General features: G+C 48.2%; 9 protein-coding genes across 10 annotated transcripts; 4 read left to right on the top strand and 5 right to left on the bottom strand.

Annotated features, from left to right (window-relative positions):
- Positions 1 to 29: 29 nt before the first annotated feature.
- On the top strand, positions 30 to 481 carry LOC136193014 (zinc finger protein 593-like). The gene is made up of 2 exons (XM_065981803.1): positions 30 to 220; positions 277 to 481. Exons 1-2 carry the CDS (start codon positions 30 to 32, stop codon positions 479 to 481), a joined length of 396 nt encoding a protein of 131 aa, XP_065837875.1.
- Positions 482 to 513: 32 nt separating this feature from the next.
- LOC136192960 (ras-related protein Rab-21-like) lies at positions 514 to 1,706 on the bottom strand. Its single transcript, XM_065981735.1, has 8 exons — positions 1,470 to 1,706; positions 1,353 to 1,412; positions 1,242 to 1,297; positions 1,137 to 1,188; positions 1,009 to 1,072; positions 900 to 954; positions 753 to 841; positions 514 to 704 (listed from the first exon to the last, which is right to left on the bottom strand). Exons 1-8 carry the CDS (start codon positions 1,605 to 1,607, stop codon positions 589 to 591), a joined length of 630 nt encoding a protein of 209 aa, XP_065837807.1. The 5' UTR covers positions 1,608 to 1,706; the 3' UTR covers positions 514 to 588.
- Positions 1,707 to 1,820: 114 nt separating this feature from the next.
- LOC136192951 (superoxide dismutase [Mn/Fe]-like) lies at positions 1,821 to 2,875 on the bottom strand. Its single transcript, XM_065981723.1, has 4 exons — positions 2,607 to 2,875; positions 2,440 to 2,543; positions 2,211 to 2,377; positions 1,821 to 2,161 (listed from the first exon to the last, which is right to left on the bottom strand). The coding sequence occupies exons 1-4, from the start codon at positions 2,826 to 2,828 to the stop codon at positions 1,926 to 1,928; spliced, it is 729 nt and encodes a 242-aa protein (XP_065837795.1). The 5' UTR covers positions 2,829 to 2,875; the 3' UTR covers positions 1,821 to 1,925.
- Positions 2,876 to 3,600: 725 nt separating this feature from the next.
- On the bottom strand, positions 3,601 to 7,194 carry LOC136192949 (beta-1,4-galactosyltransferase 6-like). Its single transcript, XM_065981721.1, has 7 exons — positions 5,816 to 7,194; positions 5,668 to 5,762; positions 5,464 to 5,597; positions 5,272 to 5,413; positions 5,077 to 5,214; positions 4,518 to 5,014; positions 3,601 to 4,349 (listed from the first exon to the last, which is right to left on the bottom strand). The coding sequence occupies exons 1-6, from the start codon at positions 6,125 to 6,127 to the stop codon at positions 4,858 to 4,860; spliced, it is 978 nt and encodes a 325-aa protein (XP_065837793.1). The 5' UTR covers positions 6,128 to 7,194; the 3' UTR covers positions 3,601 to 4,349; positions 4,518 to 4,857.
- Positions 6,475 to 8,134, top strand: LOC136192944 (four-jointed box protein 1-like). The gene is made up of 2 exons (XM_065981714.1): positions 6,475 to 7,172; positions 7,305 to 8,134. The coding sequence occupies exons 1-2, from the start codon at positions 6,667 to 6,669 to the stop codon at positions 8,080 to 8,082; spliced, it is 1,284 nt and encodes a 427-aa protein (XP_065837786.1). The 5' UTR covers positions 6,475 to 6,666; the 3' UTR covers positions 8,083 to 8,134.
- Positions 8,094 to 10,888, bottom strand: LOC136192939 (TBC1 domain family member 15-like). The gene is made up of 14 exons (XM_065981708.1): positions 10,705 to 10,888; positions 10,556 to 10,654; positions 10,126 to 10,475; positions 9,970 to 10,072; positions 9,734 to 9,922; positions 9,537 to 9,668; positions 9,381 to 9,484; positions 9,241 to 9,335; positions 9,063 to 9,179; positions 8,902 to 9,002; positions 8,749 to 8,848; positions 8,592 to 8,689; positions 8,416 to 8,532; positions 8,094 to 8,362 (listed from the first exon to the last, which is right to left on the bottom strand). The coding sequence occupies exons 1-14, from the start codon at positions 10,717 to 10,719 to the stop codon at positions 8,150 to 8,152; spliced, it is 1,833 nt and encodes a 610-aa protein (XP_065837780.1). The 5' UTR covers positions 10,720 to 10,888; the 3' UTR covers positions 8,094 to 8,149.
- On the top strand, positions 10,786 to 12,392 carry LOC136192948 (uronyl 2-sulfotransferase-like). Its single transcript, XM_065981720.1, has 8 exons — positions 10,786 to 10,987; positions 11,055 to 11,090; positions 11,140 to 11,318; positions 11,371 to 11,450; positions 11,503 to 11,641; positions 11,697 to 11,794; positions 11,853 to 12,010; positions 12,066 to 12,392. Exons 1-8 carry the CDS (start codon positions 10,819 to 10,821, stop codon positions 12,233 to 12,235), a joined length of 1,029 nt encoding a protein of 342 aa, XP_065837792.1. The 5' UTR covers positions 10,786 to 10,818; the 3' UTR covers positions 12,236 to 12,392.
- LOC136192956 (recQ-mediated genome instability protein 1-like) lies at positions 12,314 to 13,450 on the bottom strand. Of its 2 annotated transcripts, none has more exons than XM_065981729.1 (5): positions 13,198 to 13,450; positions 13,037 to 13,141; positions 12,854 to 12,973; positions 12,666 to 12,799; positions 12,314 to 12,553 (listed from the first exon to the last, which is right to left on the bottom strand). In XM_065981729.1, the coding sequence occupies exons 1-5, from the start codon at positions 13,429 to 13,431 to the stop codon at positions 12,403 to 12,405; spliced, it is 744 nt and encodes a 247-aa protein (XP_065837801.1). In that variant the 5' UTR covers positions 13,432 to 13,450; the 3' UTR covers positions 12,314 to 12,402. The 2 variants fall into 2 exon arrangements, with proteins under 2 accessions (XP_065837801.1, XP_065837802.1); XM_065981730.1 differs by having other exon boundaries at positions 13,237 to 13,450.
- Positions 13,451 to 13,514: 64 nt separating this feature from the next.
- On the top strand, positions 13,515 to 17,132 carry LOC136192933 (zinc finger protein 852-like). The gene is made up of 7 exons (XM_065981696.1): positions 13,515 to 13,624; positions 14,033 to 14,077; positions 14,144 to 14,286; positions 14,345 to 14,407; positions 14,476 to 14,771; positions 15,026 to 16,384; positions 16,462 to 17,132. The coding sequence occupies exons 2-7, from the start codon at positions 14,059 to 14,061 to the stop codon at positions 16,946 to 16,948; spliced, it is 2,367 nt and encodes a 788-aa protein (XP_065837768.1). The 5' UTR covers positions 13,515 to 13,624; positions 14,033 to 14,058; the 3' UTR covers positions 16,949 to 17,132.
- The last annotated feature ends 47 nt before the right edge of the window (positions 17,133 to 17,179 follow it).

The following is a 17,179-nucleotide window of genomic DNA, read 5'->3' as shown; positions in this document are numbered from 1 at the left end:
CGAATGTCACGTGCTTTGAATCGTCGTCGATGGGACGCTTGCGGCGAAAGCGAGTGCACAAGAATATAAAGGACACTAAGAAGAAATTTCGAACGCGGAGGAGAACGAAGGATATCGATCAGATTCACGACGATTTGAAGCCGGAGAATGCGGAACAATTGAAAAGGCAAAACGATCCCGATTTGCCCGGTTTTGGGCAGCACTATTGCCTAGAATGCTCGTAAGAGGTCGAAATGTATTTCGGGGGTACGATAGATGCGTTTGTCGGACGTTTAGGAGGCATTTTATTGACGAGAAGTCGCTCAGCGAGCACGTGAAGTCCAAAGTGCACAAGCGCCGTCTAAAGGAGCTCTCGCGAGCGCCCCCTTACACGCAAGAGGAAGCCGATGCCGCGGCGGGACTCGGATCGTATCGAAACATTCTCGAACGAAAGAAAGAATTCGAAGTAGAACGCAAAACGAAAATGGACGAATCGAAGTAAAAAGTAGATTACAATACACACGTGATCATAACTGTGGTGTACGTCGTCGGCTTTTTTCACTCAACATAACCCTCCCCTCACAAAGTACAGTTAATTATAATTAGTAATCAACAACACCCCTTTCCTTGTTTGTCACTGTCTTCATCATCGTCAAGTATAGTCACCTGTTGGCCACCTCTTGTGCCCTGCTGGAGCCCACTCTCTGAAACGTTTTCTAGCATGCCTATAAGACAGACTAATGTCATTCCAACGACTGACATTTTTTTCTCACGTTTGCACAAGTCCAGAAACATGTCGTCAATGCCTCGATTCAGCTTGGCTGACGTTTGATAATGTTTTGCTCCTACTTGCTCAGCGTAGCTACAAACACGGAAGTCAAATAAATCAATAGTAGTAGATTCCCTTGTGTCACAGTAACCTCTCTGCTTCACTCTGACTAACATGTCTATTCTTTTCCAAATCGATTTTATTCCCTGCAAAGACGCGTCAAAACAAAAATTGCTTCCAACTTGCCCGTATCCACGTACCAACTATACAAAGACATATGTCATTTCCAAGCATTTTTCTCAGCTCTTTCACCCACTTCTGCACCTACAAATACAAAAGAACCCCCTCGCAATCCTCTCGTCCATCGACCAATCAAATCATCCCAAACCTTTTGAAAAGAATCCTCGTCAGTGATGTCATAAACTAGGATAGCTCCATTGCTAAAGAAAACCCCATGAAGCAAAAACCCCACCACACAAGCTCAAATCCCTACCTATCCCGATAATAAATCGGTCCTAAAGCGTGGAATCTCTCTTGACCAGCCGTATCCTAAAAAAACAATAAACTACTATTAAAAGTACAAACAAAAGACTCGATTCCCTACCCATATATTCAGAGTAACTCGTTTTCCGCCGATATTGAGTTTCTTCGTGAGAAACGACGCCTAAACGTAGGAGGCGGTTCGTATCCTTTCCCGTCGAAAGAGCGATCGCGCTCTCACCTGGAGCGTCGTTATGTGCTTGTCGTTGAACTTGTTCTCGCAATATCGTACGACGAGCGACGTTTTTCCGACGCAACCCTCGCCGAGCAGCACGACTTTCATTTCGTGGTTTCGTGCGCCGCCCATCGATCCAGCCATGTCGGATCCGATATATCAGTAGCCTTGCGCTTTTCTCTCGAGCGCGAGCGAAGCAAATGGGGACGGTTCTCTCGACTTATTACGTCACTCGAACGCCCCGTGACACGTAGCGCACTTGGCCTACACTACGTGTTTGAGTTTGCAGCAAAAAATTCAACACTCTTATATAGAAGTTGAACCTAGAATCTAACCTCTTGGCTTTCTGAGTGCACATTTTAGAACGAAGAGGACGGTTTCATAATGATCACAGCGAAACAACAATCTACTCACTAACTGCTGCAACATTTCCTAAAGTTTGTTTTGGTTCGTCATCACTAGTCATTGAGTGGCATTCCACGCGGCCAAAATGTCGCCCACTTTGCGCCAATCGGCGACACTCCACCATGACTGAATGTAGGAAGGACGATCATTTTTGTGCTTCAAGTAGTACGCATGCTCCCAAACGTCGAGAGCAAGAATCGGCTTCAATCCCTGCGACATCGGATTATCCTGATTTTCTGACGTCAGAAGTTGAAGTTCGCCGGACCCCGGAACTTCAACAAGCCAAACCCATCCTTTGCAGTATTAAATAGTATAAATAAATAAGGCTGGAGATGTGTCTACCTGAGCCAAACAGCCCAGCAGCTGCTTCGGTGATTTTCTGCTTCAGTGCATCAAACGAGCCGAAATTCGCCTTGATTCTTTCAAGCAGAGGTCCAGTCGGTTCACGCTGAGCGTTGGGATCGCTCGGGGGACTCATATTCTGCCAGTAGAAGGCGTGGTTCACGTAGCTAAAAGAAAGGAAATAAAATAGACAAAAACCAACAAACGCCCCCTCCTCTCCTCCACGAACCCGCCTCCATTGTTGCGAATAGCACGTTGCCACTTCTTCGGCACGTCGTCGACCCTCTGTATGATGTTCTCGATGGGCTTCGACGCCAAATCGGCGTTTTCTCCCTGCGAGCGCGAGAAAAGATGATCTAACGCTAAACCGGCTGCGTCTCCGCGCCGTTTTCGTACCGATTTGCGCCACGCGTCGAGCGCTGCGTTCATTTTTCTCGTGTAGCCGGCGTGATGGCGACTGTGGTGGAGCTTCATCGTCGCCTCGTCGATATGCGGCTCCAAGTCGGCGTAGTCGTAGCCGACCTCCGGGAGCACGTAGCCTTCGGCCGAGTCTTTTATTTTGAGGTAGCTCATGAGAGCCGGTGGAACGATTGGATAATCTACGCCGGATCCTGCCATTCTTTCTCCTTGCGCAAAAGAACGAACACTCGATAAAGACCCGTATGCCAAGAACAACAGTTCGTGCTCGTGCATTTAATTAATTTTTAGTCATCCTTTCGTTTCATTTTTTATCCATTCTGCGTATCCTCCAATGTAATTTTGAGCTCTATCAATAAATAAATACATTTATTCAACGTCCATCGAAGAAGTTTACTTGCTGTATCCAAGAGTGTGCGCGATGTTCATGGCTTTAGCACTTCTCACTCCAGCTAGGCAGAGAAACACGACGTCTCTGTCTTTTTCGGGTTTAGGTATGCTGTAGACTTTCTGAAAAGATTCTTCCGGTAAATTCAATGCGAGTTCCACGTCTCCCACTGCACGTAGAATGTAGCACAATTTTATGGATCTGATTCTACACTGTACTCACAAGGTATGTTGATAGAATGACCGATCTTTCCTGCTGCGTATTCGTGCGGCTCTCGAACGTCGACGATAAGATTTCCGGCGTTGAGACGCTTGCGGAACTCGTCGAATGCCAAATCGTGTTCTGAAGACGACGAGAGTAATCTTCGTGCAACGAACGGAAGAGATCGCTGGGCGAAAACCAAACGAACGCTCCTACACAGCATCGCGATTTGCTACTGTTGTTGTAACGCAGGTCTGCGCAAAATGTACGCAAGATTTCCTACGCCCCTCCCTCTCTCACCATATTAGGATAATTAGCGGTTACATATTGCCGCGGTTTTTTTGCGGTCTCTCCGTTAGACCATTAGATACAAAAAATCGAAGATAGCGTCGAAAATATATTCCGGAATCTAGAGTCCTCAAAAAAAACCGAATGGTATAAAAAAGTTTACCGATAGGCGAGCTGTACATATGAGAATTAGTACAAACAGAAACCCTAGACAAAAAGCAACAGACGGTGACAGACAGACGACGAGACAACGACCCTAACGACTACACGACGTGCTCAACAATTACAGGTCTCTTTTCGACTTGAAAGCTTTTCTGGCGCCGCAATTCGCGATGCATCGTCCGATGCATCGCGCGCACCGATTCCGAGTCCAAATTCTCGCCGCGCAAGTGAAAAAATCGCCGAACGAGCGGCAAAATGTCCGTGCTCGCCGACAATTGCCCGCGCCGCTCCATTACACGCTCTTCGAGCACCTGCTGATAGGATTTTTCCATGAAATAGTCGTATCGACGGAGAATCTCCTTCTTGTCCTCGTCGGTGAACAAATCGGTTGGTAGAAAGTAGGGATCGTCGTAGATTTGATCGCGAATCGGACACGACGTCACGTTCTTTAGATCGTGCGCGTAGACGAGGATTCGTTCGTTGAGCGCGTAGCGTTCGGTCACCGGCGTCGAGTTCTCGTGCGTCCACGAGTTGACGTACGGATTGAAATAGGGGCCGTCGTCGTCGTCGACGACGCGCGGTCGCCGACCAATCAGTCCCGGTACGCAGCGAAACATGATGAGAGTGGGAGGATATGCCGGACACCTGGCGTGATATCGACTTCTGATGGGCGATTCTAAAACCTGATCGAAAGTTAGACCAGCGTCTCGGTCAGTGTACGCGCTTCTTATTTGACTGTCGGAGGAGGCCAAGTTGGCTCGGGGGTAAAAACCGCGGGATATATGGGTCGAGGTCTACTTCGCGTGCGTAATGTACGTCGTGACGCCAACGCCGGAACAATAGGAGCTCACCTTTAGTAGTCTGCGGATTCAGACTTAGAGACGCGACCACACGACACGCAAAACGCCCACAACGTAACGTGAGCGAACGACACTACGTTATCGAGGTACGCGCGACGAGGGGGATGAACCTCGCACCTGGCCAGGAAGAGCGAAGCGTGCGAACTGAAGAGCTTACAACACTCTCTCGTTTATAAAGCGCTAGCCACAGAACGCAATTAAAAAATTAGCCTCCTCGCAACGCGTGGAACACAGAGTTCGATCGCCCCGCCCAAAACCCGGATACGGAACCGGGTGCGCCCCCGCACCTCGACTATAAATAAAAAGCAAACCTATGAATTTCGCCGCAATGTTACGCTTCGCCGCCACAACCGACTTCGCTGGCCGATACCAATCTCACTTCGATGCACACGTCGACAATTATTCGAGTGAATGCGTCATTGACGAGACTTTCATTCAATTTTCGATACCTAACACTATTGAGCCCATCATCCGATTGTCTTTCTCGGCTGTAGAGTAAACGATGAGTCGAAAGGGATTGCCTCTTCTAATTGAGTCTAATGCACTGTACCTCCCGTTCAGGAGTTCGTTATTGCGCTTCGTTGAACTGTAGTCCCTTGGGCCGTGATCCAATGACGCGTACATTCCTACGCACTCCGATCCTGCCTGCGGATCCTGTCGGTCGATGCGGTAACCAGATGAGACAATTCTATGCAAAACGCTTCGATAACGTGGCAAGAAAAAATATCTACAGGAAGTGGTCGACCTTCTGTGGAGATCGTCATCCTCTTTACCCCAGCCAAAGTAGACGTTCGACATCCCGTTGATTTTTTCGTACTGTTCGAGGGTAAAGGCGATGACGCCGCCACTGTACCACTTGAAGGGTAGCTTGTAATTGAACTGTTCCACTGAAATCATACAAGTGCTTGAGAGTTCACATGTGTCACGCTCCACGTACCACAGGTGGCGTGATGACGTGGATTTTCTTGCGGATATGAATAGCGATTCCCGTGGTTGAGTGGAAGCATGTCGACGTCGTGAAAGCAGACGTAGTCGTAGCCTCGTTCTTTCGCAATCAAAAATCCGATATTGCTAAAATAATTAGACGCTTGTTTTTCTAAGAAGAATGGGTTCACGACTTTTTTTTTCCCCCGCACAGTACCTGAGTTTTCCTCTATTAAATAAACCCTTTTTTGTCTGTTCGATGACGTATATGTGAAATATGAGATTCTGCTTGCTTAGAAAAGGAACCATGTGCTAAATAAAAGAACAATGATTCCTATCAATAGGATCCCATGGCTTGTGTATACTTTGATAAATGCGGCTAAGTGAGCGTCTCTGTCTCTGAACGGGATGACAATGGCTAGTCTATGAGTTCCGTTTCGCCGCCTTTCAGACTTAGTGACAAGGTTTGATGGTTCTGTGATGACTGTCTCGCGGCGCGTGCTTATTGGTCTCCGGGGAACTTCCGCCGTCGTTTCCAGTGGACTTTTCTTCGCTGCCAGTGGTATTACTGACGCGAGCGATTGGTTTTGCACGATCCATATGACTCTTAGCGCCGTTAGAAGAGCGAGAATGACGATCGCTACCGCTATTGATCGGAGAACGCGTTGGCCAGCCATGAAATTTTGTCTCTAGGCGCATACAGCCGTTCACGTGCGATTGTTTCTACAATTCTTGACCAATTGTCATCAGGATGACCAAATTGGTGGGAATCGAACGCCGAAAAAGCTCTAAACGTGGGAGCTCAGCGTGCGCTAAGAGCAAAACGTCCGGGGCGTCCCTTTTTAAATGCACGTGAGCATTTGTGCATGTTTGGACCTGCCTCCAAACACCATAGATACTATGCTAAACAGCCTGGGAACGGCATGCAAACTCCCACTGTAATAGCCTATTGACCAATGGGTGTTTGCCACTCCTCCAATAAATAATTGAATTTGCATGTAAGATAGGTTTGAATCGGGATTTCCACATCAGCACATCACCCACGGCGACTCGGTTCTTCTTTTGGATCATCCTGCTCACTCTAGCATCTCTGGGCGAAGTGGAAAAGCCGAAAGCGGCACATCACAGTCGGGCTGCTCGAGGCGATCATTAGTGTTTGAGTATACCGCAAAGGCGTCTCATTCTGGCACTTAGCACCTTTCGTCACAGCCGAAAAATGGCCGAAGCGGGAAGCTACGCTTTCCGTTTAGCCGTGCTCGCATTCGTCCTCTCCTTTTCAACGTGGATTCCCATCGAGTGCAAGCCATCCGACCGAAATCACCGCTCTAACGTCATCGGCAGAGACGACAGTCAAATCGTGCCACCAGTAGCTGATGATGATCATCAGTCTGCTACCTTCAAGGCGAAGCGGCCGACTGGTGCCAAAACCGCCGACTCGGACGCGTCGTCGAGTGACGGCGGCGCCGACAGCGTTTCCGCGGCTCCAGACAAGAGGCAGACACATTTCCCATCGAAGTCCGGAGACGTCGTCGCTCGTCATGGAAACGACGGCGTTCGCGTGTGGAACGATCGCGTGGACGATCGCATCGTTTTCGCGGACGTCCACGTGCGACGGTGGCGAGGAATGATAAACACGTCGCAAGTCGTCCGGCTGGATCGCGGATGCGGACGTCTGATGAATCGGAAGGCGTCGTTCGTCGACGGCGAGGCGGTTTGCTGCAGGTGAGGCGCCCTTTTCCTTTCGTACGCGTACAGCCGCATTTCTGTTATTTGGTTCGGTATGTAAATGAGAGAAGCTTCTCTGAGACGATGACGTCATGGTCGGAACCTTCCTCAACAACTCTTTTCTTTTAGATATCGTGAAAAGTCGGCGTCGGTTTTGGGGGAAATGTACTCCTACGTCCTTAGCCGTCTGCTAGGAATGAATAACGTTCCGCCAACGGCGTTATCCATCGCAGATCCGCGCACCTTTCAATGGTCTTTAGTTTCCGATCGGTTCGAGGAAAACAGTTGGTCTCCTGACGAGCCCCATCTTGTCTCATTGACGCAGTGGATAGATGATTTGAGTCCGGTAACGCTCCCCGAAGCGCTGCGGTATTTGGGGAAAGAAGCAGATGGAGAACTATCAAAGATAGGACTGCGTGAACTCGCCTCGCTTGCCCAGTGGACGGACTTGATTGCCTTCGACTACGTCACGGCAATGAGAGATCGTCTGATGAATATGCTTAATAGCGCGTCGGAGAACCCCGATGCATTGAACGAAAATGTTCCCAATCTGGAAAAATGGGGTCGTGACGGGTATCTGGTGTTTTTGGACAACGAATCGGGATTTGAGAGTGGCCAGCGGTTTCTAGACAGCCCTGGCGATGGCTATCTTGCCAATCACGAACACTTTCTCAAAATGACATGCATATTTCGACGAGAAACTGTTCAAAAGTTTAAGGAATTGCACGAACGAGGCAACGTTGGAGAACAGCTGTGGATCAAGCTGCAAGAAATCGATCCTCTTGCAGACAAACTTGGCCCACTTTCCCCACACGTTGCCACAGGCGTGCAGCAGAGAATAGACAAAGTTTATGAACACATGAAAGAGTGTTCAGAAGGACTGGAGAACACCCTAGTCTCTTTTTAGTGTAGACAAAGTTAGTTAATGATATTTTAGCAAATATATAGGATGCATCTAGGGGAGCAAGTGAGCGTCATGTGGCTCCAGCTACAACAGAGCTACCGGGCGACCAATTAATAACCTTGTCTGGTGTTTTAATGGATTTCTTGCGTCCTGTTGGGTTTCCTTTTAGAATTTCCAACCCCTTGGGTACTGGTCTCTTGGATGAGAGAAATTGCCGCAATAGGGCATCTGCTGTCGACAAGAGATGTTCTACGTCTAGTTTACCAGACAATCCGTTGATAAACTTTATAGGGGAAAATGCTCATTAATTAATTATATATGTAGCTATCTCTTTACCTTCAGGATGTCGTTGAAATCCAAGTCACTGCTTATGATGTGTTCCTTACAATCGTATAAAATTGCCAGGCATATGAACAAGTGAAAATGACGGGTGTAATAATCTGACCACGTCACCTAAGCAATTAAACAAATTCAATTAAAGTGGCCCAGCTTTTTTTGTCGCGTATCCTTACTTCCCAAAGCACCAATGTGTTGTCCATGGAAAATTCACGCTTGAAGCAAATGAGCAGCCAACGAAAGCAAAAATAGAGATTGCTCGATTCTTGGCTATCTGCCAATGAGACAAAAGCAATGTAAAAAAACGAAGCAGACATTCCCGACAGCACACACCAAGATACTCCCAGAGATCGGGAATCATGAACTGTACCAAGAGCCCAAGATACTTCAACTGAGCTTTCATTCCAACCTGATCCTCAGCAAACAAATGAGCCTGTATAAGAAGAAATCAGAGTCAGTTTCAGCTAGTGAGAAGGCAAAAGCAACCATTCGATCCATCAAGCCAACAAAACACCAAAACGTGTCCACTTCGTCTTCCATGACCGTCAGAATAGGTGAAAGAAGATCGCTCATGCCCTGAACATAGCCTAAATCACAGTCACGTCCCCTCCTCTACTCATAATAAGATTCTCTTATTCGTATTCTACCAAGATCAAAATTATACATGACGTAGGTCATGAGGATGTCGTTTAGCAACTTCAGTCCGGGACCGTTCTCGTCAGCGAATAGTTCCAAGGTTCGATCCGTTCGAAGAACGTCTTTCTCTGCGTAGAAAATATTCGAGGATGATATTATTACTATTATTATTATTAGAATATCACTGACCAATTAAGTGTCGGCGTTCGCGAAAAGGAAAAAAGTGTGCCACTTGCGTTTCTGTCATGCTCATCCATTGCTTTTTCATTGTAAAATACTCCTCGCTGGTAATTCGTTATCATTCAGTTAGCGGAGAATCTGCTACTAACCGCTTTTGCTGTCGAAGCACGGCGCATTCCGAATCCGTCGAATCGTAATCATAATATTTTAATAGAAACTTCCACGCCTCTTTTCTCGACGCTACGGTAATACCCTAGCCCCTTCCGGGTTTTACGGAAGAACAATCTGAGATTTTTGAGCCTTACCCCGTTGTAGAGTTTCTTGAGAAAACTTTCCTGTTGGAGTACCCGACCTTCCGAATCCAAAAACGATGTCCAGTCCTCTTCGTTGACAGGCAGGCCGCGTTTTTGTAAGGTAAGAGGCTCTTTGCCAGGTTCCTAGTAATAATTAATTAATTAATTTATTTATTTATTTATTTATTAAAAAGAGCTCGCTTTCTCACTTTCTGGACAACCTCAAAGCCACTCTTGTCTGTCTTGAACTCGTACTTGGGGGGATTGGTGACGTCAGCCACGCGATCGTTTTTGGGTCTCTTGTCCTCTAAATGGCCCTTGGATCCAAAGGTGCCCTTGAAGAAACGAGTCACTTTCGAAAACCCGCTCATAACGTCAGTAAATCCGCTACCCAAAGTCTACAGGATTTTGATCAATTAATTGTATATACTGATATCATACGCACAGAACTCGAAGGAACGTCTTCATCGCCGTGAAGGCTCTGCATGGATTGTCGTAGGGCATCAGCGGATTCAGCAACAAGAAACAAAGACGCATCGTGCTTACACCTATCAATAACAAAAAAGGTCTATCAAGAAATTCTATAGTACACTCATCGAACTTTTCAAAACAGAGAAATCTCTGAAGATACGTCCAGAACTCCTTCATGTGTCCGCCGTGGAAGTAGAGCGTTGGCATGAGCTCGTTTGACGTCAGAGTGACGGTCAATTGCGGATAGCCGAAATGGGGCGTCTTCTTTCGCACCGATTTCACTTCGGCGAGAGCAAATTGAATGTCGTAGCGTACGTTCTCGGCGTCTTCCTTCGGTTTCGTACGCGTAGACACTCGCGGCGACGATTGGGCCCCCTTTTGCGGCGATTCGATGATCATCCAGCCTTGATCGTCGTACAGCAAGTCGGCGTTGATGGGCGTCGAAACGGTTTGATTCCATTCGACGAATGCCGATCCCGACTAGTACAATAAAAAGGGCTCGAAAACGTTCTCACGTCGCTGCGTTATTTTCTACAGCATTTGGGACGACGGCTGTCTACCTTCGGGTCTTTGAGAAGCTTCAGCGAGCCTCCGACGATCGTTTCGTCTACGTCTGACGTCGAAGGGTGAATGCAGACGCCCCTTCGTTCGTAGAGCACCTGCATTCGACGAATTTTAAAATTTCTATGCTCAAAAACGCCAACGCTACTTTGAATCCCTCCATGCCGCAATAGTTGTTCCTGTGCCTTTAGGCGTCGTAGCTCCTGGTTTAGCGACGCAATGACGTCACACACAGACCCGTATAGAGGCATTTACGGGGAGAATGCGTTCTTCTAGGAAGCTCCAGCGCTTTGTTATGCTGTCGTTCGCCCTGGGAATGGCCCTAGTGGGACCAATACTAATAGTCATGACCGGTTCACCGGTTAAAAATCACCTAAGCGAGGCGCGACGTCAGTACGAACACAAAAATCGTCTTCGCATCGCACAAAACGGTAAGCTGGCTTCACCTTGCTTCCAAGCAGATTGTATGGACCCGATTGTATATTCGACATTACACAGCGCTCGTATTCGCGCAATCGACCGCAAATAGAACCGGTAAGACTTGGCATCCGGGTCGAGAGAATGTAACGAGTCAGTGTTGAAGAGGGGGAGGCGGAGGACGAAGAAGAAGACGAATCGCAGGCGAGAATTATGTACAATCGGGTGGGAAAATGTGGCAGTCGAACGACTCTCGAACTGCTCAAAGTGCTCGCCGATCGAAATGATTTCGTATTGGCTACATCTGACATTAATAATCAAAAGGCGATAACTGTTCAGGAACAGGTGAGACTCAGAGTGTGGGGGTGGATGAGTGTGAACGATGAATCGTCTCTAGATTGATTTGGTAAATTACATCTATCAATTGCCTATTCCTTTTATTTATTCTCGCCATCTGTTTTTTATTGATTTTCAAAAGTGATTTGTTCTTCTCCTCTAATGTAATTAGGATGTCATAGTGTCTGATTAGATACGGCGCTCTTCCCTTGGTTCACATTAACATTATTCGGGATCCCATCGAGCGATTTGTATCGAATTTCTACTACAAACGCTTCGGCGACAACAGAGAAAATCACACCGTGAAATTCTCCGAACGAAGAGTAGCCAGAGTACAGACACACACATAGCATTTGACCCCACCCTTTTGCATTCTTTCTATCCCAGACAGTTGACGAGTGCGTTCAGTTTGCACACCACGAATGCACCAGCAAAAGATTATTCTACATTACGCCGTTTTTCTGTGGACAGGAGCCCGCTTGTTTGTAAGCGTTCTTTACCTTTTTTTCGTTGTCATATAAATACTCCCTTCTCTGTGTTCAGCGAGCCTGGCATGTGGGCACTGAATAGGGCCAAGACCAACGTCATCGAAAAGTATCTCGTCGTCGGTCTCCTGGAAGAATATGAGGACACGCTGCGCGTTTTTGAGCGGCTCTTGCCGCGACACTTTCATGGCGTCGTCGACTTATACAAGCATCCCGGTATGTGAGGCATAGAATAAGCCAATGAATGAATGAATAAATTAATTTGCTTTAGGTGCGGAAACTGGTGCGCGTATTAATACAACTGCAACGAAAAAGAAAGTGATGCCGTCGCTGGAGACGCGACGAATTCTTCGATTTCGCATGCACTTTGACTACGAATTTTATTTTTTTGTACAAGAACGATTTCAGGCGCTAAAAAAGGAGCTCGGGATCGGTACGTGAAAGAAGTGGAGCTAGCAAGAAAACCTCTTTGGAATTTAATTGTCTAATTTGTCCTCTTACTACATGTAGCAAATGAAATAGAGACTTCTTTTTTTATTATTGATCCACTACCGTGTACTATACCCAATTCTTGAAGAAATAAAAAAAGTGAAAGTGATATCTCTTTGCTACGTCTCTATGTCATCGTCAAAAAATCCGTCTGGGATGGATTCGGCTTGTTCCGCGTCTATGCAAAGCTGAGCCACAGTATCGTCGTCTAAGTCGTCATCCATGTCACCAAAGTCATTGTCTTGAACAGGGACGACGACTTCCATTCCTCTGGTAAAGACAGAAGAAATTTGACTCCATGCTAGACATTGATACAGTGAAATCTTTTAATTAATTAATTAATTAATATCAGATTCCACTGTATTGTTTTGCTTTTTTTTACAGAGCTTTTCTTAGCACGTTTGTTTGGCAGTGATGAGATTGGAGCTGTGCCACGGAACCTCCTAGATATTCCGTATTGCTACTGCTGAGGAGGAGAACACCGCGACGGCATTCCACTGTTCCGATCAGTCTAATCTACAACCAGAAGCCGGGAAGTGCCGAATTAAATTCCATTATGTTTAAAATTACTTTTGCTCCAGGACACGTTGTGACGTCGATAAATGGAAGGCTTTGATATTCCATGGCGCTAATGTCTTTAGATCCATCCGTTACGGACATAAAGAGCATGCGTCTTGGCTCAGGTTGCCACTGTATTTGTATTTTCCTCCCGTGAGTTTAGCGCGCGGGAAACTACTTTTTTTATTTCATTACTTTTTTCTTGTCGAGATTGCTATCTACATCGAGATTATTGTCTCGTTTATCGAGCTTTAACAATTGGGAATAGGACGACTCGCCAATGTTGATTATTTCATTGATCTAGTATAAAAAATTTCGAGTCTTTTTCCCAGACTGTCATTTACGCGATCACGCACCTGAAGGACTAAAGGACCGTTTACGTGCACTAAACGTACCGTCTCGGGTAAAGTTGGAAGCCCATTCGCGCGCAAATCAGACGAAAGCCACTCGCCGTAAATTTTATCGACGATCCGATCATTGATTGGACCTCTTTTCTGCCCCTCTACCCGCGCCAAACATTCCTCTAACCAATCGAGACGAATTCGAATTGCGTGCGAGCGAAAAATCCGTTCGGAATAGAGAGCGAGCATCGCAACGCGCCGCCGCCTTTAGCAACACCATTGATATGAACTCCCGCACGCACTGCCACGCAGGCGCACTAGACCACCAATGAGGGCCTCGCTTCCACGAAAGGGGCCTCATCCTTAGCGTTACCCCCAAAGGGATCCCTCTATCGTGTTTTTGCGATCGTCCCCGCGCCGCCCTCACACGAAAGGCAAATCAGTAAGTCTCAGACCGCTCGCGTATTCGACGATTTGTTATTGCGGCGCCCCATTCGGCCGTACGCGCCCGCCGCGCCTACCCGAGCCAAGATGGCGCACGCGAGATCGCTTTCGTGCGAACACGACGGCGCAACCGCCGATCGTTGCCACTCATTTTACAGCACGCACGAGCCCCAATCGACTTCCTAGCCTTGATTTGGCGTTGGAATTCGAAGAAAAGACGGAGAAACGCAGCCTTTTCGTTTTTTCTTCTCGCCGCGCGGCGCGTCGTCGCTCGTCCACCCCGCATTTGCAACGCCGTCGAGAAACGATCGGGGTTCCCAATTAAATCGGAAATAGTTTCGATTCGCTTTCTCCCTTATTTCGTTCGCGAAAAAATTCGTCGCGTTCACGTAAATTTTTCCAATAGGATTTCGCGTCGATCCTTTAGCGCCAATGTCGACCGAAATAATTGGTAAAATCGAAGAAACGTTAATTTATTTTTTTCCAAATCTCCGCGCGAATTTTTTCTCTCGCCCAGTCGCCACAGAAAGCCGTCACGCCATCTCCTCCGCGACGCCGCCGGTGCCGGTGACGGCAACGGCGGCGACGGCAGACGAGGCGATCATCGTCGAAGGTCCCGACGAAGTGATTGAAACCGATCCGGTCGTTCACATGACTCAAGTAATAATAAATTTAAATTAAGTCTTCAGGGAGGATAATCCGTAATCTTTGCTCGCAGAGTATCATCAATCCGTACGAGACTGTCATCGTCAATGATCCAGGCACTGGTCACGCGACGCACGTAAGCGGAGTTTTAATTGGCTCTCGTGTCGATTAACGAGAGTCGATTAAAATTATTCTTTTCCCCAGGGGGTTATTCATAATGATAATGATTTGGACGATGACGAAGAGGTATCCAATGACGACGACGATGCCTTCTTGACGAGCAGCGACGAAGGCGGCATTGTCGGCGGCGGCGGCGGCGGCGGCGGCGGCGGCGGTGGTCACGACATGGAAATTCTCGACGACGGCGCTCAGCCGGACGACGACGACTATTGCATGGACGAGGATGAGGAATTCGAGGACGACGATTACATCGAAGAAGAAGATTCAAACGAATACAAGACAAAGAAAAGGCCGAGACGTCTCAGCACAACCCTAAAGAAGTAGAACAATAGAAGCTGCTCTCTCCGATAGACAGCCCCCCCTGTATAAAGTTCTACAGTAGACCAGTCTCCTCTAGACTTTAATTGAGTACCCTGTATAAACTCCTCTTGGAATCAATACGGGAATGAATTTACGTATTGATTCCAGTAGAAGTAAGGACTCTAATTGAATGAACGTCCGTACACTCCTTGTACTTTATGTATGACTCCGTAAAATCAACGGGATGTAATTTTGTTTTGTTTTTTCTGTCTAGGAAACCAATGGGTATTTACAAGTGCAGCGAGTGCTACAAGTCGTTCACCGTCTTCGAGAATCTTCAGAAGCACAGTCGTCTTCACACGACCGAGAGCCCGTTCGCCTGCCAAATCTGCCAGAAACCGTTCACAAAGCCAAGCGCGCTCGAGCGTCACATGCGCACGCACACGGGCGAACGTCCGTACGTGTGCGACAGCTGCGGCAAGGGATTCACGCGACGCAGTCATCTCCAACGTCACGCGAAGCTCCACTATAGCGCGCGACCCTATCGCTGCTCCGAGTGCCGTTCCGCCTTCTCGCGCGAGCAAAGTCTCATCGAACATCAAGCGATTCATCTGGCGGCACGAGACCTGGCGACACGGGACCATTCTCGCGCGTCTGTCGCCGCTGCCGCCTCCGCCGCCGTGCAGCCGAACCAATCAGCGAATATGGAGTTTCTCGCGCAGGCGGCGCTTATTGCCGGAGCGGAATTTCTCAACGGGCAAACGGGGAGCGGCGGCGGCGGCGGTGGAAGCAGCGGCGGCGGCGACGGCAGCGATAAATCGTCTCAGATGATGTTTACGTCGAGACAGGCGCTATTGCAGGCGCAGGCGGAAGCGTGCGGCGGCGTCGTCATCGACGGGGGCCGGTTCAAATGTCGTCGATGCACGAAGGCGTTTGCCAAATTAGGAAGCTTGGAAAAACACGCGATATTGCACACGGATCAGAGTCCGTTTAAGTGTCAACATTGCCATCGAGGGTTCCCCAAGCCGAGCGTTCTCAAGCGGCACATGAACGTGCACTTCAAAGCGCCGGAGATGGCGCGGAAGAGACGATCCGGAGAAAGGCGACGCGGCTACGACGAGGAGGAGGAGGAGGACGACGATGAAGACGATCCGGTTATTATTGGCTCGCGGATTATCATAGACGAAGACGACGACGAGGAAGATGAGGAAGAGGAGGAGGAGGACGGATCGACGAGGAAGAAATTCAAATGCGAATATTGCTGGCAGTCGTTTGTCTTTGAGGAGAATTTGGTGCGTCATAAATTGAAGCACACCCAGGCGAGTCCGTTCAAGTGTTCCACGTGTCACAAGCCGTTTACGAAGCAGAGTCGATTGGTACGTCACGAGAAGATACATCGGCTTCAGCCGTCCGTCGAGGAAGTGAACAACGTCGACGAGGAGGAGGAGGAGGGGGAGGACGTCGACGTGCCGTCGAGGAATATTAACGATGACGTCGAGGCTATTTTGGCGGCGAGTGGCACTAAGAAGAGAGGTAAACAAACGCGGAAAACGGGCGGTAGGAAATCGAGCGGCTACGGGAAGCAAAAGGGGAGAAAACGAAAGGCGACGAGCGCAAAATCAAAACAGAAAAGGTAGGGAGATAAAAAAGAATAACGGAAATAGCGGGATTCCTTTTCTCTCTCTCTCTCTGTCTCTCTCTCTCTTTCAGATCGTCGTCGTCTTCCGCTAAAAGACGTTGTTCTGAAAATGACGTGCTTCCGTCGAATCAGATCACTCCGCTGGATAACCAGCAGAAATCTCCCGTCAACGCTCTCCACATTTCTCGCGTCGAAGTTCCGCTTCCGACGGCGGCACCGCCAGAGCAGCTGATGGACGACAGTTCGCCGCCGCCGCCTCGTACGGAAGAGGAAGTCGTCGTCGGCGACGAGGCGACGATTGTCGAAGATTCGGCGGTCGTCACGACGACGACGACGACGACGACGACGACGTCCGAGTCGCATCAGGTAATTGACGTGGGTGGAGAAGAGAATGGAAATGGCGGCGAATCAGTGAAAGATAATTCCCACGACGTTGAGGAGAATCAAGGGGGACATGTTAATCTCGACGAAATGATGATTTCCGCTCCGTTTGAGTCGTCGAACGAGGCGGGACAGTCATCTAACGCGGACGGTGGATCGAGAAATGAATTGCTTTGACAGTGGTGTAGTAGCTAGTTTGGGGAATAATGTCCGTTTTTTTTTGTGGGATTTCATCAGTCCAGCACGCACGCCGTTTTAGTATTGCTTGTGATTCTCGCTCTCTCGCTCTTTCTCTCTCTCTCTCTCTCCCTCTCTCTGTTTTTGCACTGTTTGTATGTCGTTATTGAATGATGTGCATTGACGTATGTGTCACAATACGGTACGGGTTCTCACTTCACGTGACGAACG

This window comes from Oscarella lobularis, chromosome 11 (assembly GCF_947507565.1).
Source record: "Oscarella lobularis chromosome 11, ooOscLobu1.1, whole genome shotgun sequence".
NCBI lineage: Eukaryota > Metazoa > Porifera > Homoscleromorpha > Homosclerophorida > Oscarellidae > Oscarella > Oscarella lobularis.
This window is presented reverse-complemented; position numbering and strand designations above follow the sequence as displayed.

Coding starts and splice junctions, on each gene's coding strand:
- LOC136193014 (XM_065981803.1), top strand. CDS start 30: ATGGGACGCTTGCGGCGAAAGCGAGTGCACAAGAATATAAAGGACACT. Junction 221..276: donor CACTATTGCCTAGAATGCTC/GTAAGAGGTCGA, acceptor TCGGACGTTTAG/GAGGCATTTTATTGACGAGA.
- LOC136192960 (XM_065981735.1), bottom strand. CDS start 1,607: ATGGCTGGATCGATGGGCGGCGCACGAAACCACGAAATGAAAGTCGTG. Junction 1,189..1,241: donor CCGATTTATTATCGGGATAG/GTAGGGATTTGA, acceptor GGTTTTCTTTAG/CAATGGAGCTATCCTAGTTT. Junction 705..752: donor GTTTCTGGACTTGTGCAAAC/GTGAGAAAAAAA, acceptor TCTGTCTTATAG/GCATGCTAGAAAACGTTTCA.
- LOC136192951 (XM_065981723.1), bottom strand. CDS start 2,828: ATGGCAGGATCCGGCGTAGATTATCCAATCGTTCCACCGGCTCTCATG. Junction 2,378..2,439: donor ATTCGCAACAATGGAGGCGG/GTTCGTGGAGGA, acceptor CCTTTCTTTTAG/CTACGTGAACCACGCCTTCT. Junction 2,162..2,210: donor TGCTGGGCTGTTTGGCTCAG/GTAGACACATCT, acceptor AATACTGCAAAG/GATGGGTTTGGCTTGTTGAA.
- LOC136192949 (XM_065981721.1), bottom strand. CDS start 6,127: ATGGCTGGCCAACGCGTTCTCCGATCAATAGCGGTAGCGATCGTCATT. Junction 5,414..5,463: donor ACGTCATCACGCCACCTGTG/GTACGTGGAGCG, acceptor GTATGATTTCAG/TGGAACAGTTCAATTACAAG. Junction 5,015..5,076: donor AACGAACTCCTGAACGGGAG/GTACAGTGCATT, acceptor TTTACTCTACAG/CCGAGAAAGACAATCGGATG.
- LOC136192944 (XM_065981714.1), top strand. CDS start 6,667: ATGGCCGAAGCGGGAAGCTACGCTTTCCGTTTAGCCGTGCTCGCATTC. Junction 7,173..7,304: donor GGCGAGGCGGTTTGCTGCAG/GTGAGGCGCCCT, acceptor CTTTTCTTTTAG/ATATCGTGAAAAGTCGGCGT.
- LOC136192939 (XM_065981708.1), bottom strand. Junction 9,180..9,240: donor CGAACGCCGACACTTAATTG/GTCAGTGATATT, acceptor TTTTCTACGCAG/AGAAAGACGTTCTTCGAACG. Junction 8,690..8,748: donor CGATCTCTGGGAGTATCTTG/GTGTGTGCTGTC, acceptor TCTCATTGGCAG/ATAGCCAAGAATCGAGCAAT.
- LOC136192948 (XM_065981720.1), top strand. CDS start 10,819: ATGCGTTCTTCTAGGAAGCTCCAGCGCTTTGTTATGCTGTCGTTCGCC. Junction 11,451..11,502: donor TTTTTTATTGATTTTCAAAA/GTGATTTGTTCT, acceptor GTGTCTGATTAG/ATACGGCGCTCTTCCCTTGG. Junction 12,011..12,065: donor CGACTTATACAAGCATCCCG/GTATGTGAGGCA, acceptor AATTTGCTTTAG/GTGCGGAAACTGGTGCGCGT.
- LOC136192956 (XM_065981729.1), bottom strand. CDS start 13,431: ATGCTCGCTCTCTATTCCGAACGGATTTTTCGCTCGCACGCAATTCGA. Junction 13,142..13,197: donor ACGGTCCTTTAGTCCTTCAG/GTGCGTGATCGC, acceptor TTTTTATACTAG/ATCAATGAAATAATCAACAT. Junction 12,554..12,665: donor AACGTGCTAAGAAAAGCTCT/GTAAAAAAAAGC, acceptor TGTCTTTACCAG/AGGAATGGAAGTCGTCGTCC.
- LOC136192933 (XM_065981696.1), top strand. Junction 14,287..14,344: donor CGGTCGTTCACATGACTCAA/GTAATAATAAAT, acceptor CTTTGCTCGCAG/AGTATCATCAATCCGTACGA. Junction 16,385..16,461: donor GCAAAATCAAAACAGAAAAG/GTAGGGAGATAA, acceptor TCTCTCTTTCAG/ATCGTCGTCGTCTTCCGCTA.